The following is a 22,617-nucleotide window of genomic DNA, read 5'->3' on the forward strand; positions in this document are numbered from 1 at the left end:
AAAGTCCAGCCAAACTGGTTGCCTTGCTGTTCCTTATATACAGCTTTCCTTCTTTCTTTTCTGAGCCTTTTCACTGACTTTCTTCTTAGTCTTCTATTTGGGAATATACTTCTTCTTTAGCTTTGACTTTAGAATTTCTAGTTTTCTTCAAAATTCAGTTCAGGCACCACTTTTTACATGAAATTTTTCCTGATTTCTTCCCTACCACACTACCCAAGATCTCTTCTCCTCCCTAAAATTGTCATTTCTTTATTTTGTTTATGCTTATATATATGGTTTCTCATTGTAGAATGCAAACTTCTCAGGGGAAGGGATTGTTTTATTTCTATCTTTGTATATCTATGTCTAGTAAAGTACCTAGAACTTAGTGGGTACTTAATAAATCCTTAATTGGTTGATATGTATTTTTACTTTAATGGTTTAATTACTCAGAAAACTTAAGAATTTGAAAGATTCAGATTTATATATGGATAAAACATGATTATGTGAGTTTTGGCATTTAAATAGAATTGTTATCTATGGTAAAAATCCCATTGTAAATCTCACTAAGATCTATCCCAACTACACTTTGATAAAGAATAGTTTATTCTGTATCATTTTGATAATCTAATTATGAAACAACATTGTTTTACAAAATCCATTGGCAACGAATCTAACCTTTCCTTTAGAACCAAATTTGATACAGGATTAGGGCATTTTTGGAAAACCTTTTGAAACTTTATTATCACTCATTAGATAATCTTGTAGAGTGACAAATATCAAGGATGATGCCATTACAAGGCTCAATTATGTAGTAATAGTGAAGAAATTACAAAGATCTTTAAATAATTTACTTCATCTCTTGTATTTCACCAGGATAGCCATAAACCCAATGATCTATTTCTTTGGTATTGAGTGTTGGTTTATTATTTCTTATTAAGAAGAAAAAAATATCAATCTCATATTTATTTGTTTGTTTAATCTGAGCATCTTCCTTCCAGGTCCTTGTCTTTTGGTCTTCAGCAGTTCTGTTTCATAAGGAATCTTAAATTTTTATCTTCTTCCAGGCATCATTTCAGACTTTCTGTGTCTCTTACCTCCCCTCTCCCTAAGACAGAAAACAATCTTATATAAGTTTTACGTGTACATTTATTTTAAGCATATATTTTTTTAAAGAATATATTTGAGTTATTTTTGCTTTGTTAAGTAGCTTTATTTTTATTATAAGATTCTTGACTTAGAATCAGCAGTCTATAGTCTAATTCAAGAAAAAAGCATGAAACCATTCTGCTGATATGCTACAATTACTGTTGTTGCAGGTGGCTATATATAACATGAAACTTTTAAAGTTTCATTAAAGAGTCTGGGTTTATCTAGTTAACAATTGTTCTCTGAATGCATATTTGTAACTTTTATGATACTGATTTTGTTATGTCATTTGAATTAAAATAAAAATGTGCTACATGGTGCAGTGGATAGAGTGCTGGCCCTGAAGTCAGGAGGATTTGAGTTCAAATCTGCTCTCAGACACTTAACACTTCCTAGTTATGTGACCCTGGACAAGTCACTTAACCCCAATTGCCTCAGTAAAAAAAAAGTTTTTAAATTTAAAGTTGTTTTTCCTTTGTAAACAGGTTTGGCAAGAGATAAGCGTGGAAGCTAAACATGTTAAGGATATTATGAAAACACTAGAAAGCTTTAAATTAGATAGCACTCCTTTGAAAGCTGCTCATCAGGAACTTCCGGCCTCAGAGGGAGAAGTTTGGTCCTTGCCAGTCCCTGTTGAACGAAGGTAATTGGGAATCTTTTAGGGGATATATTAGGAATAAATGAATACTGAGTTTAACTTGGTGCCTAAAGTGTCACTTGACTCCTCAAAAAATATCAGGAATAAAGGTTTTGTTACATTTATCTACTTTAAAATAATTCTCTAATCACAATTCATAAAATATCTAGTAATGTTGCTTTCTTAGCTTTCTTTACTACATTCTTGATAACTTTTGACTCTTTATAAAAATTTTGCCCTATGGCTCCTGACCGTATCTCATCTTTAAAAGAGAAGTAAGTCTTAGTCTAACACTGTCCTACAAGAGAATGTATCTGACATAGTATAGATGTTTAATAAATGCTTGTTGATTTATTGATTGAACAAAGATGAATCCCTTCATTGGTATAATTTTTTCATCTCACCCTTCTTTCCTGTTCTGAACTGCTAGTTTTTCACCAGTCATCTTAATTCCATTTTGTTTCTTAAACATATAGATTCTTTTCTCTTCTACTTTTTCCCTCTCAAGACATCTTTGATGATGTTGTTCCTTCCTTGATTTATATATATACACCTTGTTTTTCCATTAGAGGTTCTTAACATTGTTAATCATATTGTTTTTAAAGGTTTGTAAACCTATTAGATTGTATGTTCTTTTTTTTTTTTAAGCAAGTAAACTTTATTTTTTTATTTTATTTAATAGCCTTTTATTTACAGGTTATATGCATGGGTAACTTTACAGCATTAACAATTGCCAAACCTCTTGTTCCGATTTTTCACCTCTTACCCCCCCACCCTCTCCCCCAGATGGCAGGATGACCAGTAGATGTTAAATATATTAAAATATAAATTAGATACACATAGATTGTATGTTCTTGAGCAGGAGCTGTTTTTAACTTTCTTTGTGTCCCTAGCACTTAGTGCTTGACATATATAATAAGCACTTACAGTAAATACTTGTTGATAGAAATTTTCTAATAAATAGTGTTATCTATTATCCAAATAACTTGTCCTTGGGGGAAAGAGAGGGCACTTTCCTTTACTAATGTTAAATCAGAAAGAAATCTGTCTTCTGGTAATCTTTTGAAAGGTAGTTCTCATTGGTTATGTGTTTTTAGGTTCTTTTTGACTCTAAAATTCAGTAATGTTCATCCCTGAATAATGCAGGTAACCTAGTATTACTTACACTTGTTTGTATTTTCAGTTATTTGTCATTGTCTTCTCCATAGTCAATCATTTATTGATGTTTCATTCACGATATCTTTAAGTTAAATTTTGTAAAGTATTTTACAAATTAAATTCAATATGACTGAACTTTTATTATATTAAATACCTCTACTGGAATATGGTTTTTCATTCCTAGACTATTACTGTAAAGTCTGCAACACTGGGGTCATTTATTGGTTCTTTCCATTTTCATTCATCTATTTCTTCTTCCTGCTCTTTAACCTAGTTTCCCTTAGGATCTAATTCCTAATCTTCTAGTTCTTCTTACTTTATGCTTACTTTTTTCAGAGAGCTTTGAAATTTTATATTGCAGAAACAACTTAGCTTCAGCCTTGTTATCACTTAAATTCCATTTACCCAAAGAACATTTTTGTTTTGCTATCTTTTTATCACTTCAATCTCAAAAATTTTTATATGGCCCTTTATAATTTTTTTTGCCCTTTTTTTGTCTAGTTGATAAGCTTAGATATTTTGCCTTAATTTAGTTATTTTTGAGACTCTCATATCCACTTGTAAATCAGTGACTCACTTCACAATATTGTTTGAATTGATCCTCTTTCAAATTAACTGTTTTTTTGTAATTGATGTTTTAAAAAAAATTAACACTAGTCATTTTTTATGTAGTTCTGTCCTTCATTGAATCCTCCAAGTAATGAAGAAAAACAGTTAAGCACAACTGATTGACAAAGCAACTTACTCTGGCATTCCTTATTTGTAGTTTCCTATTGTTCTCTTGAGATGAAGAATTCTCCAGAACCAAGATTTTTCATTGCAATTGAGTTGAGCTGCCTTTTTGTGTTAATCACTTTCTTTTTTCTTCTTTGACTTTAAAATGATCAACTTTCCATTTCTCCCCCTTTCTGTTTAGTTTTCTTTTGTGTATTTTGCCATTAGATTATAAACTTTTTGAGAGTAGAGACTGTCTTTTTATGTATTTATTTTTTAAGATTTATATCCCTAGGACTTAGCAGAATACCTGGCACATAATAGGTATTAAATAAATGTTTATTGACTTCCATTTTGTTATTAGCCTTTAGGTCAGTTCCCTATTAAATTTATGCCTAAATTGCTGTAAAAGCTATTTAACTGATATCCCTGCCTTTATTTTCTCCCGCCCTAATTGATCATGTACATATTACCACCAAATTAATCTTTACTTTCTTCATATTTTTCTGATTAAGCTCTACTATGGAATTTGTTGTCAAAATTTCCAACCTAGCATTCAGAGTCTTCCATCATTAGCCCCTATCTTACTTATCTAACATAACATTTTCTTCCTACTGCTATCTAAAACAGTCAGGAAGTTTTCTTGTTATCACTCCTGCTAGAGTTGGAACTGGGAGACCTGGGTTTGAACACTGGGTCTGATATCTATTAACTCTTTGACCATAGACATGTAATTTAACTTCTTCTGGCTTCACTTTTTAAAATCCGTGTAATGGGAATTAATAATACTTGTAGGTCCTTGATGTGTATATATAAAGCTTTGTGTAAATGTCAGATCACCATTAGTATTGATTTTTCTTTTTGGCTGTTTTGATTTTACTCCTTTTTTTGCAATCCAGCTCTTGTAGTTCCTTTTTAGCTTAGTTCAGATCTTTCATAAAGCTACTTCTAACTATCTAAGCCCACAAGGATCTTGGTCTTTGAATTGCTGTTGTTCTTCATTTGGGTATCATAGTTGCTAGCACTAGATTATATACAGTATTGTCATCCAGTTTTATATTTATGTATTTTTCTTTTATATTTTAATTAAATTATGAATTCGTTTAAGTTAAATTGAAAACAAGGATTTTGGATTTTTTTGCATTCTCTGTTTTTAGCATAATACTAAGAACAACAATAATAACTTAATAAATATTGATGTGTCCAAATAATTTCACAAAGATCCTTTTCCATGGTTACTGCTTTTGATACTACTTTTCTTCTTACTTTCAATTAACCTTTGCACCAAATTCAACCTTAGATTACAATATCAAGATCTCCTATTTGTTCCTTCTTACCTCATTTCTTTCATAGCCTTTTTTTTTTTATCCTTGCTTTCTTCAATGAAAATGACTTGTTCTCTGCCACCATGCTCACCTGTTTCTATAATATGATCTGTTTTCACTAATCAGACCATCACCAGGACCCAGAAAACGTCAGTCTCCTCAGTATAGTGATTCTAGATTCCATGGTAACCGTCCAAGTGCAGCAGTCAAAGTTCCTCATCGTCCATCATCACAAAATCTTAATAATGACAAAGGAAAAGCAGTCCGTTGTCGAGAAAAGAAAGATCAACAGAATAAAGGAAGAGAAGAAAAGGTAAAAATTATTTTTTTCCCTCAAGAAAACATAAAATTTTAAATTGCACATTTAGATAGTAAAAGTTTGAGATGTTATCTAGTTGTACTCCCCAAACAATTTATTTTTCAAAGTAAGCTACAGTACAAAGTTAAGATAACCTGAAGCCTATTATACATAGCCCAAGATTATTAGTTTTTCTGTATATCATTCAACAGATACTTAGTTCCTACTATTTCTGGAAGAGAAACACATGAAGGGAAACTAAGTATACTGGAAATACATTTTTTTTTTCTTAAACACACATACCTATCTAACTTCTGGAATCACACATGAAATCAGGAGCTGCAAGAGGCCTTGATAATTTGCTAATCCAGTCCCATATCTTTATAGCCAAGGTACCCAAGGCCCCAAGAGGTTAAAGTTACAAGCCCAAAATTAGAAAATTACCCAAGTCACACAGTGTAGACCCTAAATAGGATTTCATTTAATTTTCTTAGTTCATTCCTCCTTTTTCTCTATTTTGCTGACTCCAGTACTTTATATTCCATATCTACTATATTTATATATGTGTATATGTATCCATGTATAGGCATATATACACCTCTATACACATACAAAATGAGAATTGACACTGAATACAAGTCAACTGCCAAAGGTTGGCAAGCAAAAAAATACTAATATAAGGATGATGAGTTTTTGAAAATCATTGTAGAATGTCCCGCTTTCCACTAATAGAGGCATTATATAGCAACTGATGTTGTAAGAGACAAGATGAAAAGTTATTGATGAAGTTGCTTGGGTTTTTTTGTTTTTTTTTTTTAACTGGGAGTTCCTCTATATTGATGTAAATCACAAGTTCAGACCAAACAAACAAGCAAGGAAGCATTGCTTATGATTTTTCATTTGAGTTTCCATTTAGTAGCTCTCACTGCATTTTTAAAAATTCCCTTATTTAATTGCTAATAAAGGAATATGAGCTTGGAAGAGTAGGATAAAATAATATAAATTGGAACACATGGGTGAAGCAGCTCTAAATAAGAAGTGAATTAACACTTAAAACCATACCTTAATACAACTTTTTTTTCTATTTTTAAATATAGCCCTTTATTATTTAGCTTTTTAAATGAAATATATATTTTACATATGTATACTAAGTAGAATTTTTGTCTTACAGATATGAAGTACTGTTCATATAGTTGTAGAAACATAAATTTTTTTCTAATAGAGGAGAGCTGTTTTTTCACAGAAGCCCACAGAATTAAAAATGTAGTCCTGTTTATAGATGAATACATTTAATTTCCTAGACTGTAGGTTACATATTAATTCTCTTCAGCCTCTGAATTTCTGAGAGAGGGGATTGAATGAGACATTTTGAATAAGAACCAAAGGGAAAGAGTATGTTTTTTTCCCTAGATCACACAAACAAAAAATAATAAATTGATCCAGATATAGGCCATATGGTATTCCCTCAAATAATTAACATTTCTTTCTCAATGTAAACCTAAAATTTTTCTTTCAAAGAGATATGATTTTTGGAATGCAAAATGTTGAACATAGATATTTTGACCCCTTCCATCCATTAAACCAAGATATCTAGGTTCTTTATGTACTCATTCAAAATTAGTGATGGTTTTTGGCCTTCATTGACTTAGGGTCATTATCTGCCTATTTCACTTGACCTTTTTTAGGGATATTATCCTTATCTCCATTCTTTTCATTGAATAGCATTTTTGACCTTAGCCATTACTGTCAGTATTAGTAGCCATTTCTAGATTTAATATATAAGATCATCTTATTTTTCAAATTTTAAGCCAATTGTTTGACATTAAAAGTGACTAATAGAAAATACATTGAATGCAATTCATCTTTTTAAAAAGTGGTAACAGAGGGAACTTTGCTGCAAATAAGCATCTGACAATTTTTTATTCACATTTATTTTTTTATTGTGATATCATGTAAAAGACTGCTAAGTGATGTGAGTTACAGAAAAGTATGAGAAGTGGTTTCTGCCTTGTTTATTATCTAGCTGAAAAAAAGATAACACATCTGTGAGATACAGAGTAGGAAGTCTTTTACATTGGAAATATTTCTTCTAGTACTGGCTGTATACAAGATTGAACAGAAATTATAAAGGAATAAGACATAATGTGACTTTGTATTTTTGTATTTTCAGAATCCTTTTTAAGCTCTTCCATGGCCTGAGTCCAATTCTTATTTTTCTTGGAGGCTTTGGATGTAGGAGTTTTAACTTTATCTTCTGAGTGTATGTTTTGAACCTCCTTATCATCATAGTAACTTTCAGTGATCAGAAACTTTCTGCTGTCTGCTCATTTTCCTAGCCTATTATTCACCTTTTAACTCTTTGTTGAGGGGGGTGCCCTGTTGCAAGGTTTATGAGTTGTGTGCAACTGTTTTCAGAGATCCTTCTAGGCACCTGATCACACAGAAGCCCTCTTTTCTGCCCTGGAGCTGTTAGCTCCACTGTATTTTTGATATCTAGTGTGCTAAAGCAACAGTCCTTTGCTGAGCAGAGCTATGCTGGGATTGTGTGCTGGGCTCCCACTGTGATTCCACAGATCTTTTCTATTGATCTTTGGTGTCTTGGGCTGAGAGGCCTGGAAGCCACCAGTCCTGCTGCTGATTCAGAGATTGGACCTGGGACTTGGGGCTAGGTCTGGGATTGGAGCTGTACTGAGGTTGCATATTGGACTCCCACCCTAGTTTCACAGAACTCATCTATGATTTTTTTTTTTTTTTTTTTTTTTTTTTTTTTTTTTTTTTTGCTCATCTAAATTGCTTTCAGCCGGAAAATGTTCTGCTCTGCTTTTTGAGGGTTCTGATGCTCTAAAATTTATTTAGAGTCAACATTTAAAGGAATTTGAAGCAGTTTGGGTGAGAGGTTGGGCGAGTTCCTACCTTTACTCTGCCATCTTGGCTCCCATAGTATGAGTTTATTGATTGCTAATATCACTGCTGAAACAGATTGTCACTGAGAATAGAAGAGGGAAAGGAAGAGTAGTTTATTAAGTATCTTGTGAGACAAGAACTGTTCTCAGTGCTTTGCACTTATTGTCTTATTTGAACCTTGCACCTACCCTGTGGGGTAGGTGTTGTTTTTATTTTACAATTGAGTAGGGACTAAATTTGTAAAATTGATGGTAATTTACAAACTGAGGCAGATAGGTTAAATACCCATCATCACACAGCTAGGAAATGTTTTATATCAGAAATAAATTTTGGTCTTCGTGATTTTAGGCCTGATATTATCCTTTGGCTACCACCTAGCTGCCTTTGTGGAATTTTTAATGTTGTAAGAAAATTAAGTGTGATTTTGTTTTATTTTAAAATGAATAAAAACATTTTATTAGTAATGAAGTAATGTATTTTTAAACTTAAATTTCATAGCCACTAAGATAGGAAAGAGAATATTAAATATTGAATGTTTATAGAAGAAAGGTGTTTTTTTTTAAAAGCTGTTAACTAGAAATCAGAATTCCCCATGTTTTAAATCTTAAAGCAGTAGAAGGTGCCTCTGTAAGATCTCTGCCTCTGAAAAGTCAAGGTTGTTAATGATTATGGACAGTTCATGTCTAACTAGTGAAAATATTGTAAGACTTAAAATCTTATTTTTAGTATGATTGTTTATAACAGGCATTATAAAATCATTGAATTCTAGGATGTCAGGGATATGTGTGATTGAAAAAATTCTATCACTTCCTTAAGGAAAATGTTTTCCTAGACAGTGTCCAACGGGACTTATAATGTAAGTAGTCACATTTTTTCCATCTTCTCTTTCCCATCAGAATTGTACTCCTTTGCCTTTTACTTTGGAGGGGGGATGGAAGTTACCATTGATACGAGATCCCTGATTGATGTTACTCATCTAAATCTACCAAATGAGACACAAATAGCATGAATAAAAGATAGTTGTAGGAATGAACATAGCCATGTGCAAGAATAGTAAAGAAGGACCTGCCTGGGAGAAATAATAGTTGGGCAAGATTTTGAAGAACTTAAGAGAGGCAGATGAATTTTATTCCATTGTAGAGGGTAATGGGAAATAATCACAAAATCAGTAGTTAAGGATTGATTATGTTAGGAACTAGTGGTAGAAAACTGGATTGGAGTAATCCAAAACAGATTTATTTGTGACTCTCATAAGGGCAGAATAGGTACTGAAGATTAAATTGCAACCATAAGATAATAAAACTACTCTTTCTAACTTTAATTCTCTCCAAATAATTGAGTATTTTTCTACATCTAACAACTGACTTGCTGTACTAAATATATGTGATTAGTTAATCATATCATTAAATATTTGAATGTCATTACATACATCAATACGTTGTATTTATGTACAATCCTATTTTTTAATCTTTTAATTGTTTTTAACCTTTTTTTTTTTTTTTTTGCTTGTCTTTAATGTCATATTCTTTTAATGTGAAAATCAAAACTGAATGTAAAACTCAGGAGATACTGAGTATGGCAGAAGGATTTTTCCTAGTCTTTGTAGTTTTACTAATCTTAGTAACATGTTAGCATTTTAAATAACCGCTTTATGTTTATAACATAAATTGTGTAACTGACTCACTTATAGTGAAATGTAATTTCCATTAAGTCAATATTGTTGTAGAGTTAATTCTTGGAAAATTTTTCTTGTGTGTGTGTGTGTGTATGTGTTTGTGTGTAGAACAAATCACCTGCTGCAATTACCGAACCAGAGACAAATAAATTTGATGGCACAGGATACGATAAAGACTTAGTAGAAGCTTTGGAAAGAGATATAATTTCTCAGAATCCAAATATTCGATGGTAAGTTACGAACTTGCAACACAATGAAGATGTAGAAAAACATTACTGAGACTTTTTGGCTTAACATTTTTGAAGTTAAAATGGAGTGGTGGATAATTTGTTAAAAGATAATCATATGACCAGTTCTGATGGAACTCCTCAGCAAGGAGATGAACCAAATCATTTCCAATGGAGCAGTAATGAACTGAACCAGCTACGCCCAGAGAAAGAACTCTGGGAGATAACTAAAAACCATTACATTGAATTCCCAATCCCTATATTTATGTCCACCTGCATTTTTGATTTCCTTCACAAGCTAATTGTACAATATTTCAGAGTCTGATTCTTTTTGTACAGCAAAATAACGTTTTGGTCATGTATACTTATTGTGTATCTAATTTATATTTTAATGTATTTAACATCTACTGGTCATCCTGCCATCTAGGGGAGGGGGTGGGGGGTAAGAGGTGAAAAATTGGAACAAGAGGTTTGGCAATTGTTAATGCTGTAAAGTTACCCATGCATATAACCTGTAAATAAAAGGCTATTAAAAAAAAAAAAAAAGGTTTAGCACAAACAAAAAAGAAAATAAGATTAAAAGGGAAGTACAAAGCTGGGAAAAAAAATCTTTACAGTCAGTATTTCTAATAAAGACCTCATTTCTAAAATATATAAAGAACTGTGTCAAATTTATAAGAATACAAATCATTCCCCAATTGATAAAGGGTCAAAGGGTATGAACGATTTTCAGATGATGAAATTAAAATCACTTATAATTATATGAAAAATGATCTTGTGGTTATGAGTTATGATCTATAACCGGAAAGAGGGCAATGGGAATTGAGGGTGGATTAGAACACAGCATTTTCACTCTTTTTGTTGTGGTTTGTTTGAATTTTTTTTCTAATTTTTTCCCTTTTTGATCTGATTTTCCTTGTGCAGCAAGATAACTGTATAAATATGTATGTGTATATTGCATTTAACATATATCTTTTACCATGTTTAACATATTGGATTGCATGCCATCTAGGAAGGGAATGGGGGAAATGGGGAAAAACTGAAATACAAGGTTTTTCAAGGGTCAATGTTGAAAAAGTTATCCTTGCATATGTTTTGAAAATTAAAAATTCAAATAAAAATTTAAAAAAAGATAATCATAATAATACCTGATACGTATTAGTACACTGAAAAAAATTTCAGAGGTTCTTCATATCTCATTTGAGATATGCTTCCCAATGAGATGGTGCTCTGATTCTTATTTTACTGGATCTCAGAGAAGTTCAGTGATTATGCCTACTATCCCACAGCTAGTTAGTATCTGAGGTGGAATTCAATCCTTAATCTTCACAACCAACCTATCTTAGAGATTGTGTTGGGATCAATACACTGACATTGCAACACATTTGAAAAAGTAAATTGGATTAAAAAAAAAAAAAAGTAAATTGGATAGTAGTTCTTTTGCATTTTGTCTGAGACATCTACTTATTTGACCTTTGCTTCTAGCAGGGATAAATTTGACGTATATTTCTACTATCACTTATAGAGAAAGAACATAATCATGTTTCTAGTATCCCTTATAGAGAAAGAACATAACTAATTCTTGTGAATCTTTTGACGTTTTTTGTCTCCAAGAGTACCCTAATAGAAGTTAAAAGTTTTTATATTGTCTGTTGTTCTTTGGTGACTGTCTTTTTAGATTGGGTATGGAACTTCAGTATCTCAACCTGTGTTATGCTTTTTTATAGCATGTGTTGTTGCTAGAATCAGTTCTTTGGGAATTTGGCTTATATGATGTTATGATTATGTAAGTCAAGAAATGCTTATTCTTTGTGCTGGGTAGTGGCAGTGCTTCCAAGTATGTAATCAGACTCAGTCCTTTTTAATTAAACATGATGGCATTTCCTTTTGTTTTTTGAATCCAGAAATAAATTTGAGTTCTTTATTAGAGACTTCACTATTGTCCATAGCACAAAAATATGAATTTGGCATATATATATATGACATATATATATATCCACAGAAATAGACTTCTGATTATGAAATTTTAAATATTTTTAACTTGCTGATTTTCTCTTTTCTTTTAGGGATGACATAGCTGACTTAGTGGAAGCTAAAAAATTACTCAAGGAAGCAGTGGTTTTACCTATGTGGATGCCAGAATTCTTTAAGGGAATTAGGAGACCATGGAAAGTAAGTCTTCCCCTTCCCTCTTCTCTTCCCCCAAGTATTATGCATCATCAAAGTAGTTGTGGCCCATGTTCTAATATAGGTCAAGGTTTGTTTATTTTTTTAATTAAAAAAAATTACAAAAAGTTTGTGCTGATGGGTCAAATGGCATTGCAAATTATAGACTCCAAAAACAAGTACAAAATGTGATGTTTAGGTAATTTCTAGATTAGTTCTGTGTTGAGTGAGTTTGAATGTAATAGCATGAAGCATATCAGAAATAATATGCAGATAATTATCACTTAAATACATGAAGATTTTTAATTAATTACAGAATCTGAAATAACTGGTTCTGATTTTTAAGGCAGCTCATATAAAAATATGAATAAAAATGATGGTGTGATTGTTGAGTTTCATGCAAATTGAGTATCAGAATTATTTCGAGAAATCCAAGAAACTAATAATATGGTTCCAAACATAAGTTAAAAAGTAATGTGGGGCATGTGCAAAAATGTTTGTAGCAGCCCCTCTTTGTAGTGGCAAAAAACTGGAAACTGAATGGATGCCCATCAGTTGGAGAATAGCTGAATAAATTATGGTATATGAATGTTATGGAATATTAGTGTTTTGTAAGAAATAACCTGCAGGATGGTTTCAGAGAGGCCTGGAGAGACTTATATGAACTAATGCTAAGTGAAATGAGCAGAACAAGACTATATGATCAGTTCTGATGGACGTGGCTCTCTTCAACAATGAGATGATTCAAACCAGTTCCAATTATTCAGTGATGAAGAGAGCCCTCTATACCCAGAGAGAGGACTGTGGGAGCTGAGTGTGGATCACAGGATAGCATTCTCACTCTTTCTGTTATTGTTTGCTTGCATTTTGTTTTCCTTCTCAGTTTTTCTTTTTCTTCTTGATCTGATTTTTCTTGTGCAGCAAGATAACTGTATAAATATATATATACATATTGAATTTAACATGTATTTTAATATATTTAACATGTATTGGACTACCTGCCAGCTAGGGGAGTAGGATGGGGGGAAGGAGGGGAAAATTAGGAATAAAAGGTTTTGCAAGGATCAATGTTGGAAAAAATACCCATGCATATTTTTTGTAAATAAAAAGCTTTAATTAAAAAAAAAAAAGGTAATGTGGGGGCAGCTAGGTGGCACATTGGATAGAGCACCAGCCCTGAAGTTAGGAGGACCCGAGTTCAAATCTGGCCTCAGACACATAACACTTCTTAGCTGTGTGATCCTGGGCAAGTCACTTAATCCCAATTGCCTTAGCAAAAAAAAAAAAAAAAAAGAAAGAAAAAAGAAAGTAAAAAGTAATGTAGAACAGGATCTAAGGGGATAGGAGAAGAAAATAATAAGCCTTTATAATAGTACCTGTTATGTGCTAGATGATGTGCTAGACACTTTTTACAAAATTTTATCTCATTTGATCCTTAATTCAGGGCCTGAAAAAATATAGGTCTTCTGGACTAGAGGAGTTGGCTATCTACTTTTCAGATAACTGAGTTTGTCTGAGCACAAGTGTGTTAATTCTTAAATGTTATGTAGCTATAATGTGTCCTCTTTAAAATTTGTCTTTCTTGGTCAAGGGACAAAGTATGGAAATACAAACATGTTCCATAAAACTGATGAAATAGCCCTTTTGCCTTTTTAATCATTTTATAAGTGTGAGTTGTTTTGGAATTGGCAGAAATGAATGTATTAAACAGAACCAATCACAATTGTATAGATTGATGTTAATTCTTTACTTATATTACTATATTTCCAACAGGGGGTATTGATGGTTGGTCCACCTGGCACTGGAAAGACTCTGCTTGCTAAAGCAGTAGCTACTGAATGCAAAACCACATTTTTCAATGTTTCTTCATCAACCCTTACCTCCAAGTACAGAGGAGAGTCTGAGAAGCTTGTTCGTCTCTTGTTTGAAATGGTAAATGTTTGAGAGAGCCCAATGATTCCATATCAATTTTTTGCCCTGTATTTTTTTTCTGTACTTCTTTGAGGGATTATAAAGTGAATTGTAACTATCCATTGTATTCAGCACTGAGGAAAACCTAGAATGACTAGCTGGTATAGCATTTGCCTAAAGTCCAATGATATCAACAGTTGAAAATTGTCAACCAAGGGTTTTTGTTTTTGTAAACATAATTCCTTACTTGTTCCCTGCCCTACCTGCATGATTGTAATGTGTGATTTGATTTGTGTGTGTGTGATTTGAAATTGGAATTTGAGGTGTTTCCTGGTCTGCCTTTTGAACAAATGTGTAATTTCAATGATTCCAAATCTCAAGAACATAATTATAGTCATTCTAGTTGGTGAAAATCTTGAACATTGAGGAGATTAAATCATTTCACTTTTTTATTAACTGGACATGTTAATCAAATGCCTTGTGCTTAATGACCTGATTACTGGCTTAAGGTGTTTGTTCTTTATTACTGGGATTTTATTTTTCATTTTTCTACCCTTTAAAAATCTGAGTAAGGAAAAAAAAATAATTCCTCAAATTCTGACATAATATTTTGAACCTAAATTTCATTATTTATCTGTATTGGAAATGGTACACCACTCCTGTATCTTTGCCAAGAAAACTCTAAAAGGAGTCATGAAGAATCAGACATAACTGAAAAATAAACAACAATGAAAAACCCCAATATTGTCTTTGCCTTAGGGAATAATATAGCTATTTTTAAGGTACTATATATTGCATATGTGATCATGATTATTTGGGAATGTTAGTGGATTTAGCTTGTCTAATTAGGGAGAATAATTGTAATTTGTTATCTTGTTAGATATTACTTTTCTTTTGAAATATGGTATAAAGTTTATGGCATACAGTTTATGAGGTTTGTCCTTTCCAGGGAAAAGGAGGAAGGTCCGAATATAAGCCCAGTGATTTAGCAACTTGAGATAGGAAAATGATTAGAACCAGTAATTGAAATATATATAAATATTAACTTAAAATAATCATTCAGGTTTGTGAGGTTTCTAATATGTGCTGGGATAGTACCAGGTGGTAAAAATTTGTGAGGTATCTAATATGTGCTGGGATAGTACCAGGTGGTAAAAATACAAAGATAAAAATATTAAACCTTTGCCTTTAAGAAACTTACCTTCTATGGATTCTAGTTTGTGTCTATCAATTTGGGATTGCTGGTGAAGTGGAGGGGATCTAGGATCCCACTCAGAGGGACTTGAGAGTTAGGAAGAGACAAATTTGGTTGAGGGAACCAAGGCCATACCTTAAACAAGTGTAGATCGTACATGCTGAGCAATGGGGAGACCAATACAGATTGCTGATACAATTTAACCAACCGACTAATTTTTAAAATCTCCCATGTTTTTACTCAGCCTGTCATTTATGCCTAGAATTCCTTCTTTCTCACTTTTGCTTTTTAGAAACTTTAGCTTCCTTCCTCCTTATGAGCTGTCCTTTCTGACTCACCCCTCTTCCCTCCCTTCCTTTTTTGGTTGCTTTCTCTCTCTTCAAATTGTATTTACTTTTTTACATATTGTATTCACCTAGCAAAATATAAGTTCCTTTAGAGCAAGGACTATTTCTTATTTTGTTTTTTATTCTCAGTCGCCTTGGACAATGTAAGTGTTTAATAAAAACACTTTTGGAATTGAGGGAGACAATAAAAGTTTCTTTTCTGGGAAAATATTGAATAATATCATAGTCTTTAAATCTCAAGTAGTGTTCAAGTCTAGTCGAGTATAGAGAGGAAATTTTGTGTTATGATAGAAGGGATTACCTCTTAATCCTTGTGAAATATTTGGTGAGAAAATCATCAAATTTGAACACCATAAACCTTGAAGATTAATAATTATTAGATAATACCCCTAAATCAATAAACAATTATTAGATACCCACTTTATGGCAGACACTTTGTCTTAAGAGAGAGAGAGAGAGAGAGAGAGAGAGAGAGTGAGTGTGTGTGTGTGTTTTTAAAATGAATACCAGGTAGTTTTTAAAGAGAGGAATTAATAGTTATAGCAGTCAAAAACAACTTCTTGTGTAAGGTAGTACTTAATTGATCTTGAAGGAAACTAAGGATTGGATTCCCAGAAGATGTGCTTATTTGAAGTCTGAAGTCTAGAAGACAGACAGATGAATAATAAGTGTGAGCAGCAGCAGAGGCCTGAATGACTGAATTGTAGAGTGTGGAGAGGTATAATGTATAAGAAGATTAAAAGATCATGAAGATCTTTAAGTGTCAGAGTTTACATTTCACTCTTGAAGTATTGGGGAACTATATTAACATTTAAAGAGCAGAGGAGTGTGACATTGTCAGACCCACCCTTAAGGAAAATTGCTTTCACAGCTTTATGGAGTAAGCACAGGTTTCTAGGCTGACTTGACTATTACAGTAATCTCAGTAAGAGGTAATGAAACCCAAAGGTGATAGTTCTATAAGTAGAGAAAAGAGAACATGTAAGAATTATTGTAGAGATAAAAATGACAAGATCTGACAATTTATTGGATAATGGTGAATGTGGAGTCAAATTACATTCTAGTAAGCTATGAAGCTTCTTCTAGTATATTTAAATTATACTCTAAGTTTCTAAAATTCACCCCCCACTAAAATGTGCCAGGTAGTATATATCTATTACAATTACCTTTTAGACCTGACTTCCTTTCTAGAAAGGAGGATGATTAAATAAATTGCCTTTTTACTTTAAAGTAACCATAGCATAGCATAATTTAAATATTAATTCATCTCTTTATAATCCCAGTTATTATTCAGATATAAATCTAATAATTGATGAGTACTTTAAAAAAATTTAAGCCTCTTTAAAAAATAACATTTGTAGTCCTCAAAGTTTTTCATGATTTGACTGATAGAAATTACTGTATTCTATGTTTTTTATCTTCAACATTTTTTTTTCTTAAAAGTTGGATGGTAATATATGACCTTGTTGAACTCCAAGACTGCCCCAAGTGATCTTTACTAATTAGGTTTTGTTAACTGTCTAGCCTAAAACATTACTTTAATGATTAATATTATTTATTAAAATATTTTGGGGACATGCTTGGTTTGCAGAATGGAATGTGTTTAAAGTGCTCCTAGAAATTATGTGTATATTATTAAATATTTGTTTTATCTATCTTTTCCATTGCCTTTACATATAAGAGGAAAATCTACTTATTTCATTAAATTAAAAAAGAATGGTAGTTTCATTATATTTATTCTTTATGTTCCTTGGAGAAAGTTTCTTAACAAAATTAATCTCTCATAAGACTCCTTCTAACTAGGTAGTTAATGGAATGGAAGCAATGGAAAAAATGTACGATTTAGTTTCAGAGGGCTTAGGTTCATATGTTGGTTTTGTTACAATCTTTGTGACTGTGGAAAAATGATTTAACCTCTCTAGAAGTTAACTATAAAATATAGAGTTTGGAGTAGATGACATCTAATCTGTGATCCTATGACTTTTCTAGAATATATGTATATAAATATTACAACTGTGTTTAATTGTTCTTCTTTTGCCCCTTTTTTGGCATTACAATCTGTAATACATTTGTATATCTGGCTTAAAATAAATAAATGAATGAATGAATATAGCTAGCTTAAATACCTTTCAATAGAAGTGATCTGTAATATTAGTCTTGCACATGTAAAATTAGAATTTATGAATATGATGTGTAAAGACTTCATTATTTAACTTTTTTTCACTTTTTCTTGAAGAGGTAATGTAGTATAGTATGGATTAAGAGCTGACCTCAAAATTCGGAAGATCTGAGTTCTGTTTCTCACCTTTAATACATACTGATTACCTGTGGGGTCTAATCACTTAATCTCCTTAATGCCTTAGAATACTCTTAAGACCAGAAATTGCATTTGCATTAGTAAAGGGAATTTTTTTGTTAGAAAGTCCTTATAACCAATGAAATTCACAGATCTAGATGAAAAAAATTTTTCTAATGGAAAGAAAGATATTTACTTGACTCTTCTGTAATTTGTCACCTATTTGCTGATTTGTTTTATCTTAATCTGGTATCATGTTATTCTGTTTTTTTTCAGGCTCGATTTTATTCTCCAACAACAATATTTATTGATGAAATAGATTCCATTTGTAGTCGCAGAGGAACTTCTGAGGAACACGAAGCAAGTCGAAGGGTAAAAGCAGAACTACTTGTTCAGATGGACGGTAAATCAATTTACTTTGGGAGAAGTACAGATAAGCATCTGAAACATTCCCTATACTTAATTCCCTCCTGTTTCTTGTGCTAGATGCAGTACTAGAAAATAGTAGATGTTGGTTGAATTGAATAGAATAATCTTGAATTTTAGTTAATTCATGTAATATTAGCTATATCTTACAGATGATCAAAATGATGTTAAATGAAATTCATTAGAAAATAAAATTTCACTATATCATGTTGTTTCTCAGTGCTAATAGGATTAATATAGTATTTAATGAGACAATTTATAATAGGACAGATTTTATAAGTTAATGTTGTTGATAATTATTTGAGCCTTTTTATTTAACAAAAGCTAAACTGTCATATTGTATTTTTGTTTGTTGCTGAATTCTAATTATTTGCTAGAGAAGTCTTAAGAAACTATGAACAAAATATAGGAAGTAATATCCTGTTGTTCTGCCAAATACTTTATAATCATTATTTTAACTGATTATTATTGCAATAATATTACTATTATGATTTTCCAACATGACTAATGGGACCAGACTCTTTTCTTCTCCCTTCTTTTAGGTGTTGGTGGAGCGTCTGAAAATGATGATCCTTCCAAAATGGTTATGGTACTTGCAGCTACTAATTTTCCTTGGGATATTGATGAGGCTTTAAGAAGACGACTAGAAAAAAGAATTTACATTCCATTACCATCAGGTATTGTTACTTAAATTGTAACAGATCTTTTTAAAATTTAAATTGGGCCTTAATAGACTTTCTTTTTGAGAAAATAATCCTATATATTAATATCTTCATGTTTAGTCATCTTAACCATTTGAGTGTACCTTCAGCTAAAAAAATTTAGTTTTCTCCCTCCTATTTCCTCCCCACCTTTGAAAAAATAAAAACCCTATTTTAAAAGTTATACATGGTGAAAGCACAACAAATCTCCATATTGATGTGCTTGTTTTCTACAGCCCTTTCATCATTTTTCTTTTTCTTTTTCTGTCAACTTTATCACTCATGACCATGTATGGAATCTGGGAATTGCTTTAATTTTCATTTCTCTGGTTTATTAGTTAGTTGGGGCATTTTTTTTTATTTGGTTATTGATAGTTTGGATTTCATTTTTAGAAAGTTGTTCATAAATCACTATTTGTCATTTGGGAGAAAGGGTTTTTTGAAGGCTCTCTAAGGCACAACATTAGCAGATACTTGCAGGTAAGCATGCACTGAACAATTACACAAAAGAGTTCAATATTACAGAGGAGTTCCTCTAGAAAATAGGTGTGAGGATTTGATAAATGATTTAACTTATATGCTGATGACTTTTTTTTTTTTTTCCATTTCTGATGTTTGTCTAGCAAAAGGCAGAGAAGAGCTCTTACGAATAAGTCTACGTGAACTGGAATTGGCTGATGATGTTGACCTTGCAAGTATAGCAGAAAATATGGAAGGTTATTCAGGGGCAGATATTACCAATGTATGCAGGTAGGAATTCTTTTGGATGTAAGGACTTTTTGGGTTTTGTTTTCCTTAGAGTTCTTAATTTCTTTAAGTTATATGAAGCCTCAAGTCATTTTGGACCATAAGCTATAAATTGGTTTTGAAGAGGCAAAATATTGTATCATGTTCTCATTTGAAAATTTAAGCTATATTTTGTATGTGTGTGTGCAAGTGTGGTTAAGTGTATCTGGATTTCACAACTAGGCCTTCTATAACTTCAGTGAAGCAACATTTCTTGTGTTATCCCTATGTATGGGGAAAAATATATGGAAAAAATTAATTTAGAATATCTTAATGGTTGAATGACCAGACCCCAAGAAGGGAAGGTGTTTATTTGAGTGTCTTAGGGATTTGTCCTTTGAACTTGTGGTGTTGAACCTTTTTAAAAAAAAAAAAAAAAAACAAAGAAACAAATATTTTAAGTGACAGTCACAAAAACTGAGAATTGGAAAGGACTTCAAAACTCAAGTCCAACTCATAAGTGAACAAAACTTTTCTCCACCACATAACCAATTGGTGGTCATCTAACGTTTACTTGAAAACTTGTAATTATAGGGAGCCCATTTGTTACTTAATCAAACTACCTGTAAGGAGTTTTATTTATGTGAAACAAATCTTTACAAAGCTTCTATTTTAGGTAGCTAGGTGGTCCAGCTGGGCCTGAAAATGAGAAAATGAGAGTTTAAATTTGGTTTGATTTTGATTAACAGGTGAGTAAAAACAGCCTTGATTTCTTCATTTTCCTTAAGTGTTAAATGGAGATAATAACTTCTTACCTCATTGGTTTGTTGTCACAATCAAATGCAGTATTTGTAAAGCACAAAACCCGGCACATAATAGGCACTTAATAAATGCCTGTTACCTTCCCTTTTTACCTATTTCTTTTAGTGGTCTTGATTCAAGTATAAAAAAATCTAAGTCTCTTTTCAGGTGACAGAACTTCGAATGTTTTTAGACAAGTGTCTCTCCACACTCCCAAACCTACCATTACTCCCATTCTCCACAAATCAAATTTGTTACAAAACATCTTTATTTCATTCAGCTAGCCCACAAAAGGCATGTTCTTCATTCCTTTCAATATTCCTTTTCAGACACTGAGTTTAAAGAAGCTTTTCTTGATCCTTCTTCCAACTCCCCCACCCCCCAACAGCTGTTAGTCTTTTCCTTTTCTGGTCATCTCCTTTATTTGTGTTTTGTTAAATTCATGTGACATATATACATATCAAGATATATAGACACACACATACACACACACTATACATCATACATACCTATATTAGAACAGCTCCCAAAATGCAGGTGTGTATATAGGTGCATGTGTCCATTATTTAGCATAGTACCTAGTATTTAGTAAGCATTTAATAAGTATTCATTGTGGTCGGACCTATGAAAAATAGCATGGTACTATCATCTGTCCCTTCTCTGTATACTGTGCCTCAATTAATATAGCCTAAGATGATTTTTGGTAAGAAGTTGAGGAAGGAGGTCTAGGTTGCGTATCTTAATTTAGGAGATTTTTTATGAAAATGTTTGGATCTCTTTCACATGATTTGATATTGATGGCTTGTCCATCTCTTATACTTTATACTTATACTTTTTGAACTCAGGTTTAAAATTTTATCCTTATAACTGTTAGATTTTTATTTGGTTAGATTCAGCCCCTGGATACAGAATCCTGATGCTGTATTCCAGAGTTTTAGCTATCCCTTTAAGGTTTGTCATCTGTGGAATTGAAAAACCTTTATCAAAACTTTTGTCTTTTCCTAAACCTGTAATTAAAATGTTGAACTACACAAGAATAAGAACCAATTTCTGGGGTCTTCTAAGTGAACATTGAACTATTGCTGATTAATTTTAGGGTCTGACCATTCAACCAGTTCTGCATGTAATCTAATCCAGCTAATAAACCTAGCTCTTTTCTCATATCTAAAAGAATAATTGAAAGAATTTGATATATATATTATACTAAAATCTAAGTAAATGTTCTTGGTGCCTGAAAATTGATAATGATACAAATTTTCCTTCTCTCAGAGAGGTTAAGAGAGTATAAATGTGGAATGTGGTATGAATATGCTTTCAGTAATTTTCAGTAATGATCTTTCAGAAATAAATATCAGATGATATATTTACTGATGGCTTGCCCATCTCTTATACTTCTGAAGATAGTTTTTTGAACTCAGGTTTAAAACTTTATCCTTTTACCTGTTAGATTTTTTTTTTATTATATTCAGCCCAGACATGCTGTCCAGCATATCAGTGTGTTAAGATTTAATCCTTTTTTAAAGGCTTACTGCCATATAAGAAAAAAAAAAAGGAAAAAAAATTTGCTTCTTAGTATACAGTTTGTAATAGCATATAATATAATGAAAATAACTATTCTATCCCCAATGGGATGGAGACTTTTTTGGGGGGTTGGGGGCACTCATTGGCCTCAATTGGTTAATAAAAAGTTGCCAAATAACCAGCCTCTTTTTCCTGTGAAATTATGTTTTCTCACATTATTCATGTTTTGGAGTCATTTATTTTTTTAAATAAAATTTTGTTATCTTTTGTTATTCCATACATTTCCCTTCTAAATGCCATCTTTCATAATAATGAGTTTTTCTTTCTCTTTATAAAAAAAAATAAGGAAAAGTTTGATATAAGAGATCTATAGTGTTTCACACTCTTGTCCTCTATTTCTGCAAAGAGAAGTAGGAAAGGAAGGTGTGTGTTTGTTTGCCTGGGGCCAACCTTATTCAATA

At 32.0% G+C, this 22,617-nt stretch overlaps 1 protein-coding gene across 5 annotated transcripts in view; it reads left to right on the forward strand.

The window, feature by feature from the left end:
* Window positions 1–22,617, forward strand: part of KATNA1 (katanin catalytic subunit A1) — a 41,146-nt gene that overhangs the window by 16,564 nt on the left and 1,965 nt on the right. For all 5 annotated transcript variants that reach the window (XM_031937639.1, XM_031937638.1, XM_012549395.2 and 2 more), the window contains 8 exons: window positions 1,614–1,771; window positions 5,089–5,275; window positions 9,948–10,069; window positions 12,133–12,238; window positions 14,006–14,164; window positions 18,258–18,384; window positions 18,950–19,084; window positions 19,732–19,858. In XM_031937639.1, the coding sequence (XP_031793499.1) occupies window positions 1,614–1,771; window positions 5,089–5,275; window positions 9,948–10,069; window positions 12,133–12,238; window positions 14,006–14,164; window positions 18,258–18,384; window positions 18,950–19,084; window positions 19,732–19,858 (1,121 nt within the window). The remainder of the gene's footprint in view (window positions 1–1,613; window positions 1,772–5,088; window positions 5,276–9,947; window positions 10,070–12,132; window positions 12,239–14,005; window positions 14,165–18,257; window positions 18,385–18,949; window positions 19,085–19,731; window positions 19,859–22,617) is intronic.

This window comes from Sarcophilus harrisii, chromosome 4 (assembly GCF_902635505.1).
Source record: "Sarcophilus harrisii chromosome 4, mSarHar1.11, whole genome shotgun sequence".
Classification (NCBI taxonomy): domain Eukaryota; kingdom Metazoa; phylum Chordata; class Mammalia; order Dasyuromorphia; family Dasyuridae; genus Sarcophilus; species Sarcophilus harrisii.